Source organism: Symphalangus syndactylus, chromosome 6, assembly GCF_028878055.3.
Source record: "Symphalangus syndactylus isolate Jambi chromosome 6, NHGRI_mSymSyn1-v2.1_pri, whole genome shotgun sequence".
NCBI classification, from domain to species: domain Eukaryota; kingdom Metazoa; phylum Chordata; class Mammalia; order Primates; family Hylobatidae; genus Symphalangus; species Symphalangus syndactylus.
This window is the reverse complement of record NC_072428.2, coordinates 59,492,422-59,517,827: the sequence shown is the minus strand read 5'-3', so window position 1 is coordinate 59,517,827 and position 25,406 is coordinate 59,492,422. Positions and strand designations below refer to the sequence as shown.

At 45.1% G+C, this 25,406-nt stretch overlaps 1 protein-coding gene across 1 annotated transcript in view; it reads left to right on the top strand.

Moving 5' to 3' along the window:
• Positions 1-25,406, top strand: part of TENM4 (teneurin transmembrane protein 4) — a 3,069,169-nt gene that overhangs the window by 2,916,185 nt on the left and 127,578 nt on the right. The window contains exons 21-22 of the mRNA XM_063641401.1: positions 2,725-2,925; positions 21,241-21,426. Of these exons, the coding sequence (XP_063497471.1) occupies positions 2,725-2,925; positions 21,241-21,426 (387 nt within the window). The remainder of the gene's footprint in view (positions 1-2,724; positions 2,926-21,240; positions 21,427-25,406) is intronic.

The following is a 25,406-nucleotide window of genomic DNA, read 5'->3' as shown; positions in this document are numbered from 1 at the left end:
CAAATCATCATGTCATTTGCTCCTCGTAGCAACCTGAGAAGTCAGTAGTCAGTATCTTTACCATACCTGCTTTATAGATGGGAAGCGCAGAGCACTTATGTAATTGGACCATGGACCTAGAACCAGTAATTTTGTCCCTTGATCCTTGAACCTAGGTCCTCAAAGGCCAAATGGAGAGCTTTTTCTTCTGCAGCATAGGGCTCCCTTGTGAGTTCCTATCAGGAGGGGCCTGACCATACTCATCACAGTGCCATCAGCACCCTTTCTCCAACAGCTACATGTTGCCCCTTTTCCCCAGGATACCACCGTCCCCTCACAATTACAAAATGAATGACATCCCTACCTCCCTAAAGAGAAAGACAGACCTAACAACTTTTTGGTAGAGAAAGAACATGAATCGAGCTCCTTTACCAATCCTGTCTTGTCTCTGCCACCTATTGCACTTTCCATATGAACTGGAGCCACTTCAGTTAATTCTCAGTACTCTTCTCCTTTTCCATGCAGTGCTTTGCAGAAGATTAGAGGTCTCTGTTAATGTTGTTGTAGCCCCATAACTAAAGCTTTGATTAGGGAAAGTCAGCCCCTGATAGAAATATTGGCCTCAGGATCAGACAGAGCTGTCTTCAGATTCTGGATGTGGAGTAACTGGAACACTTGTGCACTGCTGGTGGGAATGTAAAATGGTAGAACTACTATGGAAGACAGCGTGATGGTTCCTCAAAAAATCAAAAATAGAATTTACCATATGATCCAGCAATTTCTTTTCTGGACGTATATGCAAATGAATTGAAAGCGGAGTCCCAAAGAAATATTTGTATACCTGTGTTCATAGCAACCTATTCACAATAGCCAAAAGGTGGAAGCAACCTGAATTTCTGTTGATGTATAAATGGATAAACAAAATGAGGTATGAACATATAATGGAATATTATTCAGCCTTAAAAAGGAAGGAAATTCTGGCCATGCCACAACGTGGGTGAACCTTGAAGGCATTATGACAAGTGAAATAAGCCATCACAAAAAGATAAATACTGGATGATTCCACTTACATTAAGTACCTAGAGTAGTCATAGAGCTAGATCACGAGGTCAGAAGATCGAGACCATCCTGGCTAACACAGTGAAACCCCGTCTCTACTAAAAATACAAAAAATTAGCCGGGCGAAGTGGCAGGCGCCTGTAGTCCCAGCTACTTGGGAGGCTGAGGCAGGAGAATGGCGTGAACCCCGGGGGACGGAGCCTGCAGTGCCGAGATCGCGCCACTGCACTCCAACCTGGGCAACAGCGAGACTCCGTCTCAAAAAAAAAAAAAAAAAAAATAGAAAATAGAATGGTGGTTGTCGAGGGCTGAGGGAAAGGGGAAATAGGAAGTTGTTTAATGGGTGCAGAGTTTCAGTTTTGCAAGATAAAAAGAGTTATGGAGACAGTGGTGATGGTTGCCCAACAGTATCCATGTCCTTAACACCACTGACTTGTACACTTAACAGTGGCTAAGGTGGTAAATTTTATGTTACGTGTATTTTACCACAATTTTAGAAATCAGGAAAAGAATTCCTCTCTGGCAGAGTTTAGCTCTGTGATCTGGCATAAATTATTTACCTCTCAGAGCCACAGTTTCCTCATCTGTATCTCACTGGGTTACCGAGAAAACTGAATCTGATAGTGTGTATAAAGTGCTTAGTGTGAAAGCACAGAGCAAATAACCCACAATGTTACTCTCTCTTCCCTCTTTCTGGATTGGCCTCTTCAGACCACTTTGACCCTGGGCCCTGGGAGCACTAAAGGGCTGCCTGGCTGTGAGCCACCACTATGCGACTTACCTACCACATGAGGAGAAGCTGCGCAAAGTCAGCACATATTGAAGTGTTTGCCCTCAAGAAAGTGAATTTTTTTGTTATTGTTTTGTTTGTTTGTTTTTTAGAGACAGAGTCTTGCTCACTGCCCAGGCTGGAGTGCAGTGGCACAATTATAGCTCATTGCAGCCTCGACCTCCTGGGCTCAAGCAATCTTCCTGCCTCAGTCTCCCAAGTTGCTGGAACTACAGGCGTGTGCTACCATGCCTAGCTAATCTTTTTTATTTTTTAATTTTTTGTAGAGACAGGATCTCACTGTGTTGCCCAGGCTGGTCTCGAACCCCTGGCCTCAAGCAATCCTCCCACCCCAACCTCCCAAAGTGCTGGGATTACAGGTGTGAGTCACCACACCTGGCAAGGAAAGTGAAGTTTGAAAGTTCATATCAATCTCAAGAATTTGGGGAAGATGATAAAATCTAATGGAATTTAATTACAAAATAAATTCTCATTTAAATTAAGGAATCTATTTTAGTCTGATGCTTACATAAATAAACCTGCGTTATGAAGTGATTATAAAAGTTCGTTCTATGAAGACTTATTAAACACTTCCTGTGTGCTAGGCACTGTTCTAGGAGGTGGAGATTCAGAAGTGAATGAAACAGAGTCTAGTAGACATAAGTGCTATGCTGATGCTTGAGACACATTTCTTACTTTGCCCCACAAACAAAGAGGTAGGGATTTCTACCTGGGTGGAGTTGGGAAGCCAGGTCTGCCATTTGTCACAGTACTGCTCTCACCTTACTAAGTGGCCTATGCATGCTTCTGCCAGAATGTATGAAGCCCCTTGGCCACAAAGCTAAGTAGTTTGCTTAAAGAAGCCTCACCTTTGCTGGTCAGATGCTTACCTATGTTCTCCTTCCTCCATCTCACAGTGGACTGCATGGACCCCACATGTTCAGGCCGGGGTGTCTGCGTGAGAGGTGAATGCCACTGCTCTGTGGGATGGGGAGGCACCAACTGTGAGACCCCCAGGGCCACATGCTTAGACCAGTGTTCAGGCCACGGAACCTTCCTCCCGGACACCGGGCTTTGCAGCTGTGACCCAAGCTGGACTGGACACGACTGTTCTATCGGTAAATGCAGGGGGAGGAAGGGTGGGTGGAGGAGGAGTGGGGGTGGGGAGGAATGAGGGGTGGGATGTGGAGGGTGGGGAGAAGAAGCATGGGTAGAGGGAGGGGATTTCCACTGTGACATGGTCACCATTCAGTCCTGATCAGGGACATAACTGTTCCCAATCACGTAGCAATGCATTCCCCGTGCCTCTGAGTGCTTTTCTTCTTTCTCTGAACTCTAGCCTTCAGCACCTCTACTCTTAGACAAAGAGAGGATTCAAAAATTATATCCTTACATCATTCCTTCCATAGTAGTGGCCCTGAGATTCAAAACTACCCCTTAACAATGGAGCTTACGATTATAGATGTGTTTCACTGAAATCTCATCTCATCTTAAGACATTATCCCTGGAGGCAAGGCCATAGGGAAAGTGTTCCTAGGTAAGCTCTGTAGGGGTGGGCCTTATAGGATGCATGTCCCAGCCATCAGACCCTTCGGTTTCACCCATTTCTCAGAATGAAGTCCAAACTCAGTGTAGTGTTTAGGGTTCTTTGGGATCTGGCCCCCACCTGCCCTTGTAGCCAAATGCTCTGTTAGTCACTAAGCTCCATGAGGGTAGCAAACACGTCTTGTTCACCTCTGCAGCCCCAGGACTCAGCATGGCCTGACCCGCAGCACCTGCTCAATAAATAGTGATAAATGAATGCATGAACACATGATTGAATGTGTTCTTGATTGTGGCATTTGGTTCATTACAGGGTTTGTACATATAAGGTACAAAGGATAATTATGTTGGCACGCTTCTGTTTGAAAACACTATGATTTACAGGTCCTTTCAAAGTGAAGACTAAATGGGAACATACGTGAGTCACCTAGCACAGTATTGGTGTATAGCGGGTTATGGTCGCATCTAATCTCTCGTTTAATCTGCACAAAAACCCTACAAGAAAGGTGTCAGTTATCCATGTTTTACCAATTTACATAATACTTTAACCAGCGAATACTTACTGAGCCCCTACAGTATGCCAGGCACTCTTCTGATCAGAGAGGATGGAGACCAAAGAGTCCCTGCCTTCATAGAGTGTGCATTCTGGGAAAGGGGAGGGGAACAACAACAACAAAATGGAGATAAGTGAACTGATAAAGAAGCTAAGACTTGGAAAAATTTTAAGTGATCCTGCCCAGGGACAAAAAGCTAAAAAGTGATAGCATCTCCAGCTATGCTTTTTTACTCAAAATCATTTTCCTCGGCACTCCACGCTGTTTAAACAAAGTGAGGCTCAGATTAGCTCGTTATGTTGTGTATTAACTGTTCTGGTTGTGACCAAGAAAGATGGTTGAGACCTTTGGCAAAAATGAGATCCATGCAGCATTCATGCCTTTGGGATACTTTGAATTACCTTTCCCTGTTGAATAGAGAATTGATGTTCAATACACAGTCTAAATTGGAGTTTTATCCTTGTTTGCAAAGCTCCTGTAAAGACATGATTGTAAGCACAGATGTGCAGGGTCTTAGAAATAATTCTTTTTATATAGCTCTGTTTATAGCGATATAATAAATGGCCGTCTTAAAGCTACGCTGGCTTGCATTGTTCGTTATGTGGCCACAAAGCTAATTTATGATAGGTATATAACTGCGTCTTGCACTGTTAATCCCTGATGAAACCCCACAGCCTCTGAGGAGGTAGGTATAACTTTGGATGAGATTACTAAGTACTCTTTAGTTAGCTCGGTAAACGGAAACAACCAAACTATTAGAAGGGACTTTGAATAGAATTATGAGATCTGCCTTTCCTCAGTCCTGGCTATACCACTCCCCGTAACTGGTATCAAACACCTATGTGTCCTCATGTGCAAAGGCAAGAGAGAACCATGTGATGAGGAAAGTCCCTGAGTCAGACAGACCTGGGTTCAAATCTTTTTTTGGGGGGTTTCAAATCTTGGCCCTGCTACTTACTAATTATAATTTTGGGCAAGTTACTTTACCCTTTGAAGCTATAAAATGGAGATAATGATAGTACCTACCTTCTGGAGTTACAGTGAGAATTATTTAAGAAAATGAAAGGCTGGGCACGGTGGCTCACGCCTGTAATCCCAGCACTTTGGGAGGCTGAGGCGGGTAGATCATGACGTCAGGGGTTCAAGACCGGCCTGGCCAAGATGGTGAAACCCCGTCTCCACTAAAACTACAAAAATTAGCCAGGCGCGATGACAAGCATCTGTAATCCCAGCTACTCAGGAGGCTGAGGCGAAGGATCGCCTGAACCCGGATGGCAGAGGTTGCAGTGAGCTGAGATCGTGCCACTGCACTCCAGCCTGGGCAACAGAGTGAGACTCCATCTCAAAAAAAAAAGAAAGAAAGAAAAGAAAAAAAGATTTGGCCCATTATATGAGCTCAATACTCGCTAGCTATTGTTATGATGATGATTAAAACACACATCGGTAGAGCACTTGATATTAACAAGGACATTTGATTATAAGATGTAAGATGAAATCCCTTTCAGAAACATAGATTCTAATTTTTAAATCTCTAGCCTATAAATGACTAGAAGGGTCTCATGATTGCCACAAGGCCTTTTATAAAAAGGCAGCTTTAAAAGTATTGTAATAGTAAAAACAATTGGTGTTTATTGAGTGTCCCATAGCATACAAAGATGTTTCACATAGCAACACACACCCTGTGCAACAGCAGCCCTGTGAGGTTGGGATGACAAGGTACGGTATTGCCCCTGTTCCTGTGATGAGGCTAGAGGAGTGGCCGTGACTTGCATGAGCCATGCTGGTGAGGGAGGAAGCTGGGAGTCAAGGCCTGGCCCCGCGCTGGGGTAGCTTCCCAGCACTCCCCACAGGCCGCATTCTTCCTCAGCTGTCACTTCGCCTCTGGAAGCTGGTTTGAAGGAGAATGAGGGCATTTCAACTGTTCTCTCTCCTCAGCCCCTGCTGTGCAGGAACTGCTGGCCTGGGTTCCACCCCGCTTCTGCCACATGCTAACCGTGTGACCTTGGCAAGAAAGTTCACTTTTTTTGACTTCAGTTTCCTTATCTGAAAAATGGAGATAGTAATAGTACCTGCCTCAGCGGGTTATGTAATCATTAAAGTACATCGTTTTGGTATGCACCTAGAACAGTGTCTGTCATAGAATAAGCACTTAATGTCTTTCTACCACCTCCCTTCCAAGAGTACTTTCACTGAGTGAAAGCTGTTTTAAAACTATTGAGTTTTTGCAGTGAAGCTAAGCAAGGAATGCCTCGTTGCCTGGATCCACTAGCGCCAAGAAACTATCTTTCTGTTTAGGGAGTTAGCTACAGGGCAGCAGAACAGGCACTGGGCTTTTTGGGGGAAGAATTGCTCCCCACTCATTTAATGGCTTCAGCATGTGGCTTAACCCTCTAACCCTTAATTTTCCCTTAGGTAAAATTACTTTATAGAATCATTGTGAGAATTAGGTGAGGAAATATGGGCAAAGTGGTTCTTGTAGTATCTGGCACAGCTCACACCCTGGACAAGCGGTAGCTCTAGTCATCTTGCTTATGCTGCTTGCTGCCTGGCATGGCGGAGCTGGCACAGACACGGCCCAGTCCCTCCCATCAGGAGCTGCAAGCCAAAGGACAAATCCCAAATGATCCTTGTGCCATCAGCATTGGTCCTGGGTTCTTGGGTTGGTAGAGATGGGCCCCTGCTGCCTGCTGCCTCCTAGGAGGGAACACTGTCTATTCCCTGAGATGAGTGTCTTGCTGTTTGGCACCAAGAGCAAGATTTAATGAAAGCAGCTTAAATCAACATGCCCTGCACTCAACAACCAGCCCTGTATTGAAATGTGAGCTGAGAAGTTCCCCAGCACTTTGGTTAGGTTTGTAGAAACAGTGAAGTCAGATTTTATACAAGTGTTTACCCAGTTCCCTGGCTTCCTGGCAACTTGGCTTCCAGTCTCATCTCAGAAATTCCTCTCTCAATCCAGCCTCATGCATGTGGTCTTCCTTCCTGATAAACTACACGACATAACTGTTGGAACAGATTCTTATGGCCCAGAAGAGCACAGGACATAGGCCCCAGTGGAACTTCACTTCCTGAGTCACTTGGGAGGATGATACTGATCATGGTGGTGGTAGTGATGGTGGGGGAGGTGGCTACTGCTGTTGCTGTTAAACAGACAGAAAAGAGTTGGAGGGGGGGAATGACTGGCCCTAAGTGACTCAGCTTACCAGTGGCAGTTTGAATTAAATCCAGGCCCTTTGTTCCCAAGTCCTCAGCTCTTGCCTCATGCCCCCTTGCTATCCAAAGAGGTGTTCATGTTGCCAGTCTTATCTTTCTTTCTGACAAGCCACAGGATAAAGTAACAAAGAGCCATCCATTTCTTAGTATTTAGCATGTACCAGGCACTGAACTAAGTCCTTTACAACCTTATCTTAGCTAAGGTTCATAAGAACCCTGGGAAGGAAAATTACTAGTATTACCATTTCCAGATGAGGAAACTGAAGCTCAGAAACATTAAATTACATACTGGCATCCCTTTTCTCCCCCAACCCTCACCTGATTCATAAGTGGCGGAGTCCAGATTCAAACCAGATCTGGCTCCAAGGTCTCTCCTAAACACTATGTTATATTGACCAATGTGTTCTAATCAATCAATCTCTCTCTCTCTCTCTCTCTCTCTCTCTCCAAACAGTGAACTCTGTGAGGTCAGGGCCTATAAGTATCCCTAGCATAGGGCCAAACATGCATTAGGTTCTCGGTGATTATTGCATGAATGACTTAACCAGTGAATAGTCAAAGAAAGAAAAAGAGCCCACTGGGAACACAGGGAAGAGAGGGGCTGCAGCCGAAAGCTCTGTTCAGGAAGATCCCAGCACACTACCCGACAGCGAACCTAATCCCTTCTCTCAGGACTCCACCTCCTCCCCACCTCCTCACAAACCCCTTCCCTCCCACTCCCCACACAGTGTGCTGGGCTAACACCAAATCTCTGTTCTCCTTGTCTGTCACTTCCCAGACCTAGATCATGTTTGTTTCATGAGCAGTGCCAGCCAGCCAGGAGCCCTCCTGGACAAGAGCTGGCATCATTTCACCTCCTTCAAGCCATCTTCCCCAGGGAGCAGGCCTGCTGGGCTGGATGCCTCATCAACTTTTGCATAAAGTGGGTACACTCAGCAGCACTGCTGAGCAGAACAACTCCTCCCATCTCCCCTTCCTTGTGCTTTAGTTGGCTTTTCACCCTCTTGGCTCAGAGCTGTCTCAGAAAAGGGAAAGAATTTAATCTCTTTGAGATGGTCCTTAGAATTGGAAAGGCTCACCTTTCTTTCAGAGCTTAATGGCTTCTAAAGATTTTAGCCTCTGTGGCATTTTCCATGGTACCCTTTCAAAAGCCATCCCTTAGACTCATCATTTGTACCTGTTGGTTCTCCCTCAGGTCTTCCTTCCCCACCCTCACCCCCACAGCCTCTCCCCTCAGCCTCATAAATTTATTCCTCATTTCCACTGCTATATGACCTCTCTCCGGTCTTGTCTCCCATAAATGACTTTTATTTGAGAGGGCCCTCTCACTATATTTTATTCCTTAGGGCTGCTGGCTCACAGAAGCAGTACATGGCAGAGATTTTGCCTGTAAAATGCTCATGCTGCAGGTTTATGATTCTTATCATTTGATTGCAACTGAGTTTCATGGAATAACAGGTGGAGATGTTTTAGAGCTTCAGTGGCACAGGTTTGGAGGTAACATGTGCAGTCAGCAAGAATTGCATGAAATTTGGAGTAGGACCAGGCTAGATTTTCAAGACTCAGCTTAAGCATAGACTATGGCTAATGACACCTGCCTTGCAGGGTTGTTTTCCAAATCAGATTTAACATGTATATGGTGGCTGCATTCAGTAAGCAGTCAATAAATGAAGTAGCTTTATATAGTTTTAGAATGCATGATTAGATTTAAATTATCCAAACAGTCCTTAGACTCTAACAAATGTAATTCTTAGGACAGTTTATACAGTGAAGGTTTGGAGCCAGAAGGCCTGGACCTGAATCTGTGTCACCTTAAACAACTCACTTGCTCTCTCCGAGGCGCAGTTTCCTTGCAGTTTCTGAATCTCTCTACCATCCCCTTTCCCCAGCCCCCAACACTGGTCATTGACTCTAGATGAAGAGTCATTATCTAATCATTATCTAGATGAAGAGTCAGATGAAAGCTGACACATTAACCCCAAACAACTAGGTCAGTGGCCCACAGCACAAGGGAGTTAGGGTCAGCCTCCTCTCAGCATCATGAGCTTCCTGAGGTCCATTCCAGAGAAGAGCACAACCTCCTCAGAGAGAGCACCCCGCAATAGCTCCAGACCTGCTCCCATGCCGACACATTCACTGCATTCATTCAATGAATCTTTCTGGCCTCTCCTGTGTGCTGGGCATTCACTGTTTTAGGCACCAAGGATCAGACAGCCCCACAGCCTGGTCAGGAAATGAGACGCCTAATTATTCAGCATGGACAGAGCTCTGATTGATGTGTGTACAGTAGGGTTTGGGAGCACAAAAGCAGAAGGAGTGAACTTGGCCAGTAATGGGATGGGAGAGGAACCGGAGAAGGTTGTCACCAGCCAGAGATCTGTGAGCCAGACCCTGAAAGGGGACTGAAGGGAGGCCCCCTGGTGGCCAAGGAGGAGAGGGCAGTGCAGGCCAAGGGAACAGCGTGTGCACAAGTAGAGAGCATGCATGGTCGGCTGGACAGTTGCGCCTCAGTCCGGCTGGAGATAGGAGCTGCAGGGGTGGGTGGCAGGAAAGAAGGCCAGAGATAGGCAGGATCCAAACCTCAGAGCCCGCTGAATGCCGTGCCGAAAATCTTGGCTTAAAACAATTGTCAATGAACACTGAAGGTTTCCCTTTCAGACTCCACATCAGGTCTCTTTCTTTGGCTCTCTCAACTCAATCTGGCCTAGATTCTACCTTAACATAGTGGGACCCTCTAGAATTCACACTCAGATCCTCTAAGCTTTCAGTTTATTCTCTATTAATCTCCCCCCCTACCCAAAGGGAAAGAGAATCACAAAGCATAAATAATAACAATAATGACTAGATGGATATGGCGCTGAAAAGCCCTGTTATCAAATTAAGTCACAATTGACAGCAAAATAAACTCAATACTTTAACAAAAATAAGCTTAAAGTAGCAACTGGGTTAAAATAATTAAAGCTCTAAACATAGCAGTTGCATTAGAGCTAAATTCAATTTTATTTACGAGGCAAAATATAATTACATTTAAATTTGAGGGAACAGAATTTAATTCTTATTAATGACAGAAAGACTGAGTGAGATGCTTTAATGCCAGAGAAATTGTCTTATGTTCATGGATGGGAGAGAAAATTAGATTCAGCATTGAGCATTCTCCCCTGTTACAAGTCTCATTTGTGTAGCTCGAATTGTTCCTTCTCTGAGAAGCATTAGCTTCTCAGCCCAGAAAGCACAGCACTGACATCCAATTAAACATCAAAAGGAAACAATCAAGCTAGGCCATTTCTGTATAGGCATGTTATAGGAGGGGAAACTCAAGGTTAGAATTTCTCTGGAGGAATAATATCCATTGAGACTTGACATTTCCTGTACCCCTTCCCAACAGCAAGTGATAGCCTAAAATCAAAGTTCAGAATAATAAATATCCAGGAGATTGACAGTGGCATAGAGAGGAAGGGAAGTGTCAGAGGGAGGCACGGAAGAGCCTACCAGTTGCCTGGGAGGTAGTGTGGAGGTTTAGACACAATGAGATGGTCAGTTCCTAACATTTAATCAAAGACTGGAAAATTGGGCCCAGACAAGCATGCTGCTAAATACTGCCAGAGTTAAAGGTTGATAAACCAAGAGCTGGCAGATTTGTAATTTAGTAGAATTTCCCCTGACAGCCCTGGAACGTTTTCTATCAGAATTGGATCTCTTCAGTATGCAAATATAAGCCCTCCTGAAATTGGGCTTCAGAATGAAGTTTCTATTTGGATGCCCAAGCTGATATCTTGTACAAAATCTCTAGTTGTCTTCCTGAATCAAACTGCTGTTATTATAACCTGTAATCTAAAAAAAAAAAAAACTGTTCTTTCAATGGAAATTTTATATTTTACGGAGCTCCTTCATGTATGTGCTTCATGATTTATTCAAACAGCAAATACATTAACCTTTGACATTGCAGATGGTGTTACTCCCAGGAAACCAGGGTCCAGAGAACTTGGGTGACTTGCTCAAAGACACTCTGAGAAAACAATGATTCACTTCCAGGCTTCTCTGGCTTCAGAGCCCATGTTTATCCCCTGCACAACTCTGCCATTGGCTATTACCAAGGTTTATGCTGAAACTGCCAGTAAATCAGGTATCAGGTTTTGGATAGCACTTCATTTAGTAACACTGCCAGAGGAACCATGTAAATTGGATCATGACTTTGGTGTACTAATATTACTACAAGGGTTTCAGAAAAAGAGCAATTGCTCTCAACCGATGGTCAGGGAAGCTTCTTGGAGGAAGTGGAGTTTAAGGTGGTGTTGGAGGTTGGATACAGTAGTTAGTGATAAAAGGAAGAGGCAAGTACCTTGCAGCAGCCAACTGTAGAAGTCAAAGATTTGCAACGTATACAAAGATGGGAGATGAGGGCATTTTCTAGGAAAGATGAGTAGCTTGAAGTGGCTTAGCTTTTAGGATATTTGTGGCAGTAGTGAGAGGGGGGAAAGATGAGGGAAGCCAGCATGAATAATCTTGAAGGAGTTTAGGTTTTTTCTGTCTTTGGGAGCCACTGAGAAGTTTTAGGTGGAGGTGTGACACGGTCAGGTTTGGTTTTAGAAACTACTCTATTGTCAGCATACAGTTGGAGGTTCTTGGGGGACAGCCAGGTGGAAGTGTCCAGGAAAGAGTTAGATAGATGAGTTTATAACGGAGTGGAGAAATGAGCCTTTTACAAAAGGTTATTAAGGTCAGAGGTCATTAGGAAGAGAGTGTAACATCAGCTGTCTCTTCATTTCACCCAGTTGGGCCCTTTTAGTGGGAGTCTGGTTGTGTTCCAGTCCTGGCCGAAAATACACATCCCAGTCTCGTTATTTGCCTTTCTTGCTCACTAGTTCTTTCCTGACTTGTTATCCTTCTGCAAAGTCAGCTCCTATTTGGAGGCCTTCCCCAAGCTGGGTTTGAACTCCTCTAATCAGGAAGCCAGATACTCTCCAATTAAGAGGAATGGCAGTGGCTTACTGCTTCCTGTGGCAGGTGCTTTGTAAAGACTTGAAAATCTAGTCCTGGGGGAATAGATGTGGAGACCTGCTCTGCACCCACATACTGGAATCCACTTTTCTGCTTGGTTTGAAAGCTCTCCAAGCTCCTTGAATGAGGTGAAAGGCCGTGTGGTTTCCAAGGCTCATTAACTTTCCACCATCTCGATCCGTGGAACACAGCCATGGCTTGAAGCAGCTCTGACTCTCGGGTGATAGGGAGGGAAGTTGAAAAGCACAGGAGAGTAGCTTGGGTTTGGCCTCAATGTCTAAAGGAGACTAATTACTGTAAGGAAGTCAGAGGTTCCTTTCCTGTACCTTCTTCCCCGTCTAGCTTCTTCCTGAAACCTGCACTGAGACTGAAAGCCATCTGTCCAACTTAGTGAGGGAGGCAGGGAGACAGTGTGGGTGCTATACTTTCGGAATGCTAATTTGTACAAAATATATGGAGATCTGGTCTGTGGGAGAAAAAGCTAACTTTTAATTAGCCTACTGTGTGCTGGGCATGGTGGCTGGCATTGTGCACATTTACACACATAGGCAGACTTGAGTTTCTTGTGGATAGGAATAATTTCATATAATCTCGTATCCTCAGACCCTAGGCCTATCTGGCACATAGTAGATGCTCAGTATATTTTTAAATCTGTTTTAAAACTCTGGTAGATAGATATCATTATCACCATTTTATAAATGACAAAAATAAGGCTCAAAGGTGTGCAGTATTTGTTTCACATAGCTAGGAAGTAGCAGAGCAGGCTCTTACCTGATTCCAAGCCTCTTCTCTGAAAAATCACAGAATCTTGAACAGTTACATGGAGCACTCTGTCCTGTACCACTGGAATCTGGCAATTCAGATACAGTCAGAAGACATGTTTCCTGTGTAAGACTCACTAGGGAATGCAGAGATTAATTTGGTGATGGCAGGGTTCTCTAGACAACTCAGGTAGACTAATAACCCTGAGAAAGGGAGATCCACATAAAAGTGCTTTGGGAAGGCAGAAGGTGAAACTCCTTCCAGCTGCCGGGAGGGGGTTTCAAGGAGGAGGTGGCATTGGAGGCAGAACTCAAAGCACATTTAGATTTGAACACATGAAGATCACGGTAAAGGAGCCCAGACTATGGAAATGGTACAAGTAGAAGCACAGAAGAAGGCCCAAACAGCGCAGCGACCACCATCTGGCAGCTACTTGTCCAGCTGCCCCCTTACATTGACTGTTTGCCAAGGCAGCCAGCAAGTTCCTACTCAAGTACTGACATGCATGTCACTGTGTGGCATACGGTAAGGTACTTCCTAGATGGGCCCTAGTTTTCCCATCTAGAGAATTCTCTTCTAACCATAAAGCCTGCTCCTCTAGTTTTTCTCTTTTTCTTCCTTGACACTAATCCACCTAAAGGAAATCTCCTGGCCAGAACCAGGCCACTTCCTACCCAGTGCCAGTTCTCTCCTGGCTCGATCTCCTTCTTCATTTTCTGCTCTTCTGCTGGTCCATCACTCACAGCTCCCTGGTCTCTGTGCCTTTATTCCACATCCACCTTGCAAAACCCAGGATCATTTTAACCATTCACCGTTTCTGATCTCACAGCTGGGCTTCTGAATGCCACTAAGCCAAATCACATCATGCTCATGATCTTTAGCCTCTCCTGGGCCATCCCAGCTGCAGTTCTTGTACTTTGTGAGTTCTCGCTCTCATTCACCATGGGGGCTCTTTCAAACATTCATATCTATTCACCAGCACCCTGCTCCAGGGAGATTCCTATCTCCTACCTTACTGAGAACGCTGAGGCCAGTAGTTTAGTGCTGCCCCATTATCCTGCCTGCTTCCCATACAGACTATGTCTCATATGACTCTGTGTCTGATCCCTCTACCCAGAGGGTGAAGTACCCACTATGCCCATTTCTCTGATTGTGCTTCAGAAACAGTCCTCTCTACCTGTTGAAAGGCACCTCATTTGAGCATCCCCTTGCTCCCTCCAGTAACTTCAACCCCTCCTTTCCCTGATGCTTTCCAGCACATAAACATTAAATAGTTGGGACACTTAGATGGCTTGGTGACACACAGCTGGTTAGGTGATTAGACATTTGGGTGGATGGACCAATAGATGGGCTAATGGATGAGCAGACAGATGGATGGAGGATGAACAGACAGATAAACAGACAAACAAAAGGAAAAGTGCTTAATACAGTCAGCACTGGGTTGAGGTGAGGAAGGAAACTCAAACACTGATTCCAGAGATCTTATAGTCTAGCTGGGGCTATGATCTAAGATGTAATTAACAATCAGGGGATACACTCATATGGCATCTGAGGTATTGTCTAAACCTGATCGCACAACTCATAGGCCAAAAATCATGTGAATCACAGTCACCTTTCATTTCTGGCTAAGTACCTTTGAGCATTTAATGTCTCCAAGCTGTTTCCTCAACTATGATATGAGAGTGAAAGCATCATTGCAGGACTATTGTAAGAATTTAATGAGTTAATATTTGTGTTCCAACAACAACAGTTGCAGTTCTGGAACATTGAAGGTACTTCATTTTCTTATTTTTGCCTCAAATGCTGACTATTAATGGTTTGGCTTGGACTTTAAGTATGCCAGAATTTCTGATAAACTCCCCCAGTTGTGCAGTAACTCAGATGAGCTAGTGATAAACAAAAAATCATGGCAGGAATCATTTAAAATTAACCCTCTATTAAAATTTCTTAAGGTCACTCTTGGAATCTCAGGTCCTCAGCAAAATAGAACGATTGTACTTATTACCTCTTCTAGTGCTAAATGCAGACTTATGAAAGGACTTCCCAGGAGGTCCCAGGGGGCCAAGACTCTGTTTCCACATGACTGGAATTTTAGAAACAGCTTCATTTGCACCTGTTCCTTGCTCAGCAGGAAGGTGTGCAGATCTTTGGGCGGGGGCCCTTCTACCCCTTACTTGTATCGGTTTTGAGCATCTTTCCAGGTAGAAGAAATTTTATGGGAAAATTGTGCATAAGTCTTTCCCTTCAGGAGAAAGGCACAGCTTCCCCTACCAGCTATTTTAATGAACAGGATTGTAAAGTAAGTCCAGACAAATTAAAACGTAGCTGCGATAGGTCCCAGGCTTCATCTGGGCTTGCACGGGGATTAACATCTAATGAGAGGAGACTGGGGCAGCTTTTCCTGTACATATACATTTTTTGGCCTAATTAACCAAGAGCCAAACCTTGTGTCTTTTCCCTGCCCTTTCGCCTCTTCCTCGTGTGTTCACCCCCTTCCACATCACAGAAAGAGAACAGGTGTGACTTGGGCATTAGCATGAAGAAGATGTGTCTGTGGGTGTAAGGACTGAGGCATTGTTTTAAATTACAGAGTTCACACACAGAGATTGGAGAAAATGAGTTTCTAAGAAGCTTAGGCACAAAGGACACTGAGCCTCTACATAATATATTTAACAAAATAACTTGTGTACAACGTGGCACTGAGATAGAGTCACATCAGCCGACATACACCTCTTCCATTAAAGCTTTTTTCATTCATCTATTCTTTCAACAAACTTTTGTTGAAAGCCATGCTGGGCCACACCTGGTGCTAGTGCCAGGGGACCACATTGGACCTTCCCATCAGGTGGGCTTCCAATCTAGAGAGAAGACAGTGCACGGGTGAGGCAGGGAAGAGGTGGGGTAGGGAAAGGGTGGTGCTATGGGTTTGACTTTCTGTAGGGGAAGAGCTCACGTGTTGCCAGGTTCATCTCCAAGGGCCTGTACAGTTCAGTCAAGAACTCTGTAAGCTTGGAATAGGAATTTTAGGACAGTTGGAGATTTTCCTCTGATTTTGAGAGGAAGTCCAGGCTACAAATACAAATCGCTTCTACCTAGGTTTTGATACTCTTGGCTGATGATGCCATGCTAGGTGACCAGAGGAAGAGCATGCTTTTCTAATAGTAGCCCCAAAGTTTGAGACCACTACTAGAAAAGCAAACATTTCATTCTTCAGGAACACGTTCCTCTGCTGGGTTACTTGGAGCTGTGCTGATGGAATCATCTTAGGTCCTCATCAATCAGTCATACACAGCATAGTGTACACAGAGCTTTTCATATAAACTATTTTCTTCAGTTGTCACCACTCACCCTAGAGGGGGACCATTATTACTCTCCTCATTTTAGGGGTAAAGAATTATGTCTCAGGGAGATTAAGTTCCCCAGGGACCCACAGCTAGGAAACTGGGGAGTCAGAATCTGAACTCAAGTCTACCCTATGGCTTGTGTACTCCTAGTACTTCAAAAGTTTCCTCCCAGACCCCAGCCCTCCACCATTAATTCAGAAAGCTCTGATGTTGGTCATGTGAAAGCCAACTAGCATTTATCAAACCCTCCCTTGTTATTGGGTATGTTGCAAACGTCAGAATTCATATCTGATCTTCTAAGTTTAGTCTAATGTACTTGCCACTACATCTCATTTCCTTTCTTATAAAAATGTGTGTCTTTATTATATCCTGAATATGTGCCAGGCACTATGTTAGAAGCTATACTTTTGTTCATGCTAAATTGATTTAGGTTATATCTGTCTGCCATGGTAGAATGTAAACTCCTTGAGGTCAAGAAAAAATTCATGCCTGTCATAATCACCATGGGATCTCCAGTGTCCACTGTGGGGCTTGCACACAGGGAGCACCCAAGAAATCAACCAAATGAAAGTAATTCCTACAGCAATCCTCCAAAGTATAGTAGTTGACGTCATCCCCGTTTTACATAAGGGGACTTATGACTAGGAGAGGAGCTCTAACCCACATTTCACAGAGGACCACTTACGTTATGTAAAAGACATATGAGCTGTCAAAGCACATTCTTTAGCATAGTCCTGTTTAGCTTTCACTAGCCACTTCAGGAAATTATATCTGCTTTAATGTCAAAGCAGAATCTGAGAAGGAAAAATAAAACAGTTCCTTTTGTTTCAAGGTATTTGAGAAAAAGAAAAAAAGAAACAATAGGGACTATGACTTGAGGCCAAACGATAAAGTAGCGTCACAGGTTTCTACTCTCATCTTGAGTCTGTGGGTCTCTTCACTCAGTCAGATGGGCCCATCTGCAGAGAACCCGAGAGCTCCCAAGCTGTGTTACTATCAGTTAGCACCCCATAAACATCAAGGTCGCCCTATTCAGGGCCCTTCCATTAAAATGTGTAAGAGCTCACAACCCAGCTTGTAAAGGGCTGGTGGAGGGGTGCCCAGTCACCAGGCCACTTTAACTTCATGCCAGGAGAGCATGTCTAGTGTAAACTGGCAAGGAAGTTGAGTGTTTGGATGGACAGAGCCGTAGTCTCCAGATGGGAAGGGTGAGACTAAGTGCCTGGGAAACTCTGTGTAGAGGATCTTATTTCATTTCACATATATCAGGGTCTGACTTGGATATAACAAAGGATAAGCAGGGCCAGAAGTGGCAGGAGGTGGGGATCTGCTGGAAAAGCTGAGAGTTTCCCTCAAAGGGAAGCCCACCTGTGACAGGTCAGTGTTCCTTGCCTGTTCTGAGGCTTCCTTTCCTTATCTGTACAATGTCTGCCTTGAAGTACTGTTCCAAGGATTGTCAAAACAATGAAAAGACACTAGATGATCACATGACCTCGTAGAATGTCCTCATACTCTCTGGGCCTCAGTGTCCACACCACTAAGAAGGATAATAGCCAGGCGTTCTCACAGCCTTGTTGTGATAGTTAAATGAGAAATTGTCCATGAAGAGTGCTTTGCAAACTGTAAAACTTGGTGTGAGCATTAGTTAAATAAAAAATGGCTTTCCCACATATTACCTCATTTGATCTAACACCAACCCTGTGAAATTGGTGAAGTGGGAATTATCAACCCCATTTTACAGAAATGGAAAGCAAGGCTCAATGAATTGCATAATTGGCAGCTTGCAGATTACCCAGCCAGTAAGTGGGAAAGCCATAGGCAGATCAGGCCTGTCTGACCCTAAGTTCCATGTTCTTTAATTCATTGTACATAGCAAAAAGGTGCAGGCATGAGTCATAGCTATAGGTTATTTGGATAATCTTTTGAATGCCAGTATTAGTTTGTGCTTTATCTGGACTGTGATCTCCTGGGGGGCAGAGATTGTATCTTATTGACCTCTGTATTTCTAGCACCAGGTACAGTCTCTGGCATATAGTAGGCATGTGTGGATATTATTAGAAGAATACATGAATTGGTATGAATTTATTGATACCTACTATATATAAGGCAGGAAGAAGCCTCTGAAGTAGTTGCCGTCATCATTGCCACTTTGCAGAGGAAGAAAAGGAAGCTTACAGCTATTGAGTAGGTCATAGAGCAGGTAGAACTGAGATCTGGAATCACATCCGATTCCAAGTCTTGCTGTCTTTTGTCCGTACTGTCTCCAGGTGACTTAATAAAGGAATGAAGTACGTTTTAGCTAAGACCTGAAGTCTGGAAGTTCGTTGTGGGGAAAAGCCTGCCTCTTCTCTTGGTCCCTGATGGGCTCCATGTGCTCTGCTGCCTGAAAACACCGTGGCTTTGGCCCCAGCAGCCCGCCCCTCTCCTGGCTCACACCTCAGTGAATAGTATGCTTTCTGGTGTTTACTTTCACACCATAAACCACCACCTGGAAAAAGTGCTGAGTAAACCCAAACAAACACTAAGCTGATTTTTCATCTCTCCAAGGGCCCTCAAGGGAAAGTTCCAGCCCTGACCCCAGGCCCAGCCTCCAGAGTCACCAGGAAGTCATTGCCCTTTCAATGTTGTACAGAAGAAATGGGAACTACAGAGACAGGACCTAGGATGGCGTGGGGCCTGGAGATCATCATCCTTTATGTTGAGGCAAGCCCAAGTGTTGTCTATGTGAGCAAGAAAGGAAAAGAGCTTGAACAACATCCTAGGGGGCTGCTTGACGTAGCTCCGCAGCCCTGTCCTCACATGGGACAGTCTCATACAGGCAGGTCGCTAGAGAGAAACAGACAGGTGGGCCTGGTTGGACTTTTCAGCCAGGCTAAGTGGGGTGTGGTGAATGTTTACCATTCTCAGGCACCATAGCCCCAGGCATGCCGTGATTCATCCATCATCCAACCAACCTTAGTAAGAGGTTTATTGTATACCAGGATCTGTGCTTGGTACCAGGGATAGAGGTGATCAAAGGAAGTAGACCAGCCTCGGGTTCCTAGTCTGATGGTAAGACAGACACAGAAACAGAAAACCACTCTACCATGTAAAAATGCGAAGGAAAGAAACAAGTGAATAACCCACAGGGTGAATTACAGGAGATTTCTCAGAGGAGGGGGTACTTTTCAGCCAGGCCTTGGGGGTAGATTACACTGTCTAACAGGGAGAGTGCTCTGTCATAGAATCCCACATTCTTGCAGCCTGAAGGGATCTTAAACACCATTCGGTTCCACCTGCAACAGATGAGGAAACTGACACCCAGAAGAGAGGAAGTGACCTCCCCAAAGCCACACAGTAGATTAGTGGCTGAGCAGGTATAGATCTCACAAACCTCCTAGACTCCCTGTCTAAAGTTCACTCTGCTGACCTCAATTCAGGAAACCTTTCTTGAGTTGCTTGATCTTTGTCGTGCCTTTTTGTCATCCACTTCACTGGGTGCTTGCCAGAGCCCAGTTAGGTCAGCAAAGGGCTGCTGCAAGGTGGCATCATGCAGCTCACACTCTCCAGACAAGGAACTGTCTGACAGGACCAGGAACTCTCCAGACAGGAACTGTAGCTCAGTGAAGTCAAGGGACCTGCCCCAGGTCACACAGCTCAGAAGCTCCTGAGCCTGGCATAGGACCCAGGTCCCTGGCTCCAGGTCATAGATATCCCTTCCCACTTTACAGCTGAAGAATCTGATGTGTTACTGCACGTAATAAGTACCTCCCTTTTGAGGTAATGTGCTTGGCAGGATGTCTGGCACAGGAACACAACATACATGGTAACTCTTACTATTTTTTAAATTCTCAAACATTTTATTCATTGTCTTGTAGATTGGTAGGAAGGTCTGAGCCTCTGAGACCTAATTTTGTTTTCTTTTCTTTTTCAAAATAGCTAAGATATTAGCAGCTTCTAAACCAAGCATGCAGTTTGGAAGGGAGATGAGCAAATGCACCTTGGCAGAGGTGCCAGCTAATTTAGTTTGAAAGAAATGAAACGGATTGAGATTTTCATGTGAATTTGAATCATGTTGGGCCACGAGGCATGAGAATCAAGTCAGAGCCTCTCTCCCTCAGAGCCCTGGCAGAGAGCTTCAGTGGACATGGTTGCTCAACCTGTTTCCTAAAGAGCAGTTGTATTTTGGAAGACTTTACCACCTCTGCCTGCAGTAAGCATGAAGCTGTTGCTGGCCTGGAGCCTGAGGGGCTTGTGAATCGGGCCCTGTGTGTTTTGCACCATCTCACACATGGGCCTTTGTGAAGGGCGGGCAGCTCCACTCTGGCTATGAAGGGCCCCCCTCCAAACCATTTGCTTCGGATCTGAGACCCCATTTAGATGGTTCTTGGAGTTGGGGTGAGGAAGCAGGAAGCTAAAAGAATAAACCTAGCAAAAGCACAGAACAAACTGCAGGTTTTGGACAACAACCTAGAGTATACTCATGGGGTTGGGGTTCAGCCTCCCTCCCGCACCCCAACCTCAATCAGAGTCCAGGCAGTCATGAAATGCAGGCCCCAGAACTCATCACATGCCCAGCCAGACCACAAGCACTTCATTTGGCGATGGGGACTCATCCTTACTTTGTTTTCATACATAACTGGTTTTTAATTACATTTGACTTTTCCTGATGTCTGTTCAGAATGCCGGTCCCCTTTGGAAGGGGCAAGCACAAAGGCAGGGAAGGGCTGGCAAGAGGGAGAAGCAAACTGAGCAGAGCCCTACAATCCCTCCTCCTTTGGTGGGGAAACAGGCACAGGGCAGGCTTCTGCCCAGAGAATTGTTCTCATCCGAGGGCCATTGTCCACGGAGATTAGTCTCCCGAGCCTCTGGAATCCCGATCTGTCACAGAAGCCCAGGTATGTAGCCAAGTGTGACTTTCGTTTCCAACAATAACTTGCTCAATACTTGTTGTTTTTCTCTCTCCTCTCTCCCCTGCCCCTCTGGCCACTGCCTCCCCTCCTGGCCCTGGTGTCCTCCCTTCTTCTGCTCCTGCCCACAGAGATCTGTGCTGCCGACTGTGGCGGCCATGGCGTGTGCGTAGGGGGCACCTGCCGCTGCGAGGATGGCTGGATGGGGGCAGCCTGCGACCAGCGGGCCTGCCACCCGCGCTGTGCCGAGCATGGGACCTGCCGCGACGGGAAGTGTGAGTGCAGCCCTGGCTGGAATGGCGAACACTGCACCATCGGTATGGCGGGCCAAGGTCCCCGGGTACCTTCTCTGGTCTGCAGGACACCTTTGTCTGTCAGAGCATTTCAGGGCCAGCCTGGGCCCTCATCGCATGTGGGGGTGGGGAAGAAAGTCCTTTCATCTGGAGGCATTACGACTGGCATTTCCTAGCCATTGGTTGGATTTAAACTCACAATTTGGTATTTTCAACCTTATTACTCCCAATTTCCATTTCCCATGTCCTGGTTAGCTGGTTAGCACACCTTGCTCTTTAGCTCCTCCCAGGCTACATGCAGTCTGGCTGTGTGTCAGGGAGCTCTCTGTTCAGGAATGAGGCAGATGAGCACTTCTTAGCAGCTGTGGGCAAGCCCTGTCAACTTTCTGAGCCTCAGTTTCCTCACTCGTAAGATGGGGGTAATAATACATGTGAATACCTTAGCAAAGGCTGGCATACAGTGGAGTGCCCAGTACATGCAGCCATTATTATCCAATGCATTATCTTGCTGGGATGGCTGGGCCTTAGCTCTGAGCCCTCCATGCCCACTGGGCTCCTAGGTCAGAATTCCCCAAGAGGTCTGGAATCCTGGGGAGAGCTCCCCACAGGCCCTAAGGCCACATCTGGAGTCCATTAGGCCTGGGATCTTCCCCCGTCCTCAGCCTCCATCCTGTCTGCATTTGTCTCCTTTCCCCTCCCTTGGGGGCTCCTCAGCACCAGCTCCTGCTGAAGCAGCTCTGAAAACAAGCTGATCGCTTCGTTCCCTTCTTTCTGCCTTTCCTGCTGGTTTTGTTGATTTTAAACTCAGCCAGACGTTTTGCTTGGTTTATTATCCTGGAATGAGCACTCACTAAAAGCTCTTTATTGAATCAACCGGTTTATGTATACATGTGTGTTTTAGCTTCTTCCCCTTCCGTTTTTGTTTTTTGTTTTTTTTTTTTAAATGAAGGGTCTGTGATCAGATGGTGAGTGCATGGCTTTAGAAGGCAGGATTCCAGGTACCTTTCTGGCTTAGAAAGTGACCTCTTGGGTCTTAGAGAAACTGGAAGACAAGCCCGGCAGCTTTGGAGAGACAAAGGAATTTTGAGCAAACAGAGCTACCTCTTACCCCTTGAGGGTTTTTTCAGTCTTCATTGCTTTTGTTTGGAAGCCTAACATTAGTTTATATCCTTGGTCCCTGCCCCTGCAACATCCCTGGGTTTTGGCCATGGAACACCTTACATTTATTAATATTAATAATAATGGCTTCTGATTTTTAAGTATTCACAACGTGCCGAGAGCTGCACTAAGAACTTTAGCTGCATTATTTTATCCTCCTTACAATCACCCTGTGAAGCAGTATGTATTATTTCCTCATTTTCAAGGACCTGAGGCTTAAGGTCACGGAACTTCAAAGAGGTAGAGCAGGAATTTGACACTTGATTTTTCCTTACCAGCTGCTTACTCTGCAGCCCTTGCACGACAAAGTCCAGGTTTTCTACTGAGGCATCTGCTCCTGTCACTCCTGGAGACTGTGCCCTGTCATGGCAGTTGCACTCAAGGTCCCTCACCTAATCTGCCCAGCCCCCACCCTCAACAGAGCCACTCCATCACAATGGTAGCCACGGCGGCAGCCACTGCAGGTTGTGCTGCATCATGTTACTGTGTGCTCCTTGATGGCTTCTTTATATCGGTGTCATCCTCCCCTACAATTGTCCTGGAAACCCCTTAGTGAGAAGTGGCCCTGGTCATCTGAGGGGCCCTCTTCTTTAAACTCTGCTTTCCCCTCGCCTTCCCTTTTCTGCATGACTGAGGATGAACCAACCTTTCAACCTCCCAGCCCCAAAGAAAGCCCACACCTATCTAAAAAACAAAACAAACAAACAAAAAAAAACAGAGCCCAGAGAGGGCCCATTCTCTTTGCTGTCTCTTGCTTACAGAGTCCTCAGCTCATCTTACCAAACTCCAAAACGTTTGCAAATGTTGGACAAAAATGTTGTAAGATAAACTCATCTCATCTTAGGGAAACTCTCCCTTCGTCTGGTCACACATGACTCGTGTCGGGGCTTGTGGGCAGGCTGTTTTACAGGCGATGTTTTCTGGATATTCATCAGCCTGGCCTTAAGAATGTCCCTTTTATTTTGATGCCAAGAAGTCAAACCGTCCACTTCTACCTCCCCCGTATGCTCTGTTGTCACTCTTCTAGAACAGATTCCGCCTTGGGGTTGCAGATACCTTTTCCCCTCCAGATAAGAAATACATCAAGGTAAATGTGCACAATGTAAGAATAAGGTTGACCGTCCCAAATACCAAAGAAATGTCATAGGACATTGAAGAAGCAATGGACTAGTCATAGTGGCTCAGCTGAAAGGACTTTGGCTGGGAATTCTATTAATACCTCTCATTGTGTGGTGAGCATTTTCTTCGTCCTTGTCTAATTTTCCTGCATGGTAACCTTCTCTCTGTGGGTCTCTGCCTGTGGCCAGCTGCGTCCCCACGAGAAACTCAACACCCTCGTGCTGAAGGAACACTTCAGTAACCCTGTAGGATATAAGGGAAGGGGGAGGAGGGGAGGCAAAGTAGAGAAACAATGGTGCCATCCTTTTCTTGCTGAAATAGAAATGAGAAGGGGAAATCCATTTTTAGTCTTTGATGGTAACAAGAAGCATTTCCTTGTTTCCAGAGAACTTTACTCCCTGTGAGAGTCATTTAGGAAAAGAAAAAAACTGCTGATGTGAGAAGTTAGAAATTCAAAGTGTTAAATTTTCTCTTGTTATCAGATTTCATTATTATACAATAGGTCATTATCGTGTAGCTAGCTCCTAGCTGCAATAGTTATTTCCCATACCAGAGAAAGAGCTGGTATCCATGACACTGATTCAGAGACCTCTAGGCAGTGGAAGCAAAAAAAGAGGGGCTGTTTATTTACATACTGCCGCCCTGCATAAACAGGAAGGAATGGCTTGATGACCTTACCACAGGAATACAGAATTTAAAGAAGAAGACAAATCTGGGCCCCTTATGGCCAAGTCCCCAGTGTTAAGAACCTTTTTACCCCAGTGACATTTCCCAGAGCAGATTATTATAGTAGGAATTAAATATCTTCTTTTGGAGGCTTTGGCTCACCTTATCTTTCATGGAAGCTACATGATTCTTCTCAAGAGAGGTTGGTTTTCAGAATGAAAGGGAATTTGACAGTGACATCCTCTTCAATGACAGTATTTTTATCAAACAGCAAAAATATTTCACATTCAATCCTAATTCCTTATGTTAGGAATCACCTGTCTCTTTGCATCTTGAAGAAGGGTCTTTGGTAAAAGCACCAGGGCCAGACCACGCAGTTGCCTGAGGCTTTAGTTTCTCTATCCATGAATCACAGAATGGAGTGGCTGGAGTAGGTCCCCAAGGGTGACAGAATTTCATCCCCCTCCTCCACTGCCCACAGAACTGCACACCCATCAGCCCAAAAGTGAGTTGCCTGCTCCTAAAAATATCTCATAAAGAAAAAGGGATTATTCATTTTTACTGTTACTTACATGACACTAATACTCCCACTCGCATATATGAAACCCAGTTTTCCTAGTCCAGAAGTTAGGGTAAGATGGATTGACTTGAATCTGTTTCTCAAGTATATGGTTGACAAGAGTCACCAAGTGCATATTTTTGGTTCTTTTCAAGGAGTTTTATGGATCCATGAAGTCTGGGGCTTGACCTCTGATTTCCTTTGAGAAAGCTGAAAATCATAGTTAAATTTAACAAGGTGTTTAATTTTTTTTCCTATTTCTGTGAAAACACTACTAACATTTTGGATCAATTCTATGATGGTTTTTCTATTCACCTCAGTGCCCCTTGTCTCTAAAGTAAAGAAAACACCTGTAGAAAATGCCAGCTTCTGATTGCATTAATAAAATGCCAGCTTGACTCCAAAGCTGTGATTGTTCAAGATACCAGATATACAGAATTATTTACCAGACTTCAGAAGAGCTGTCCAATCCTAGGCTCCATGCCTGGGATTACAGGCATGA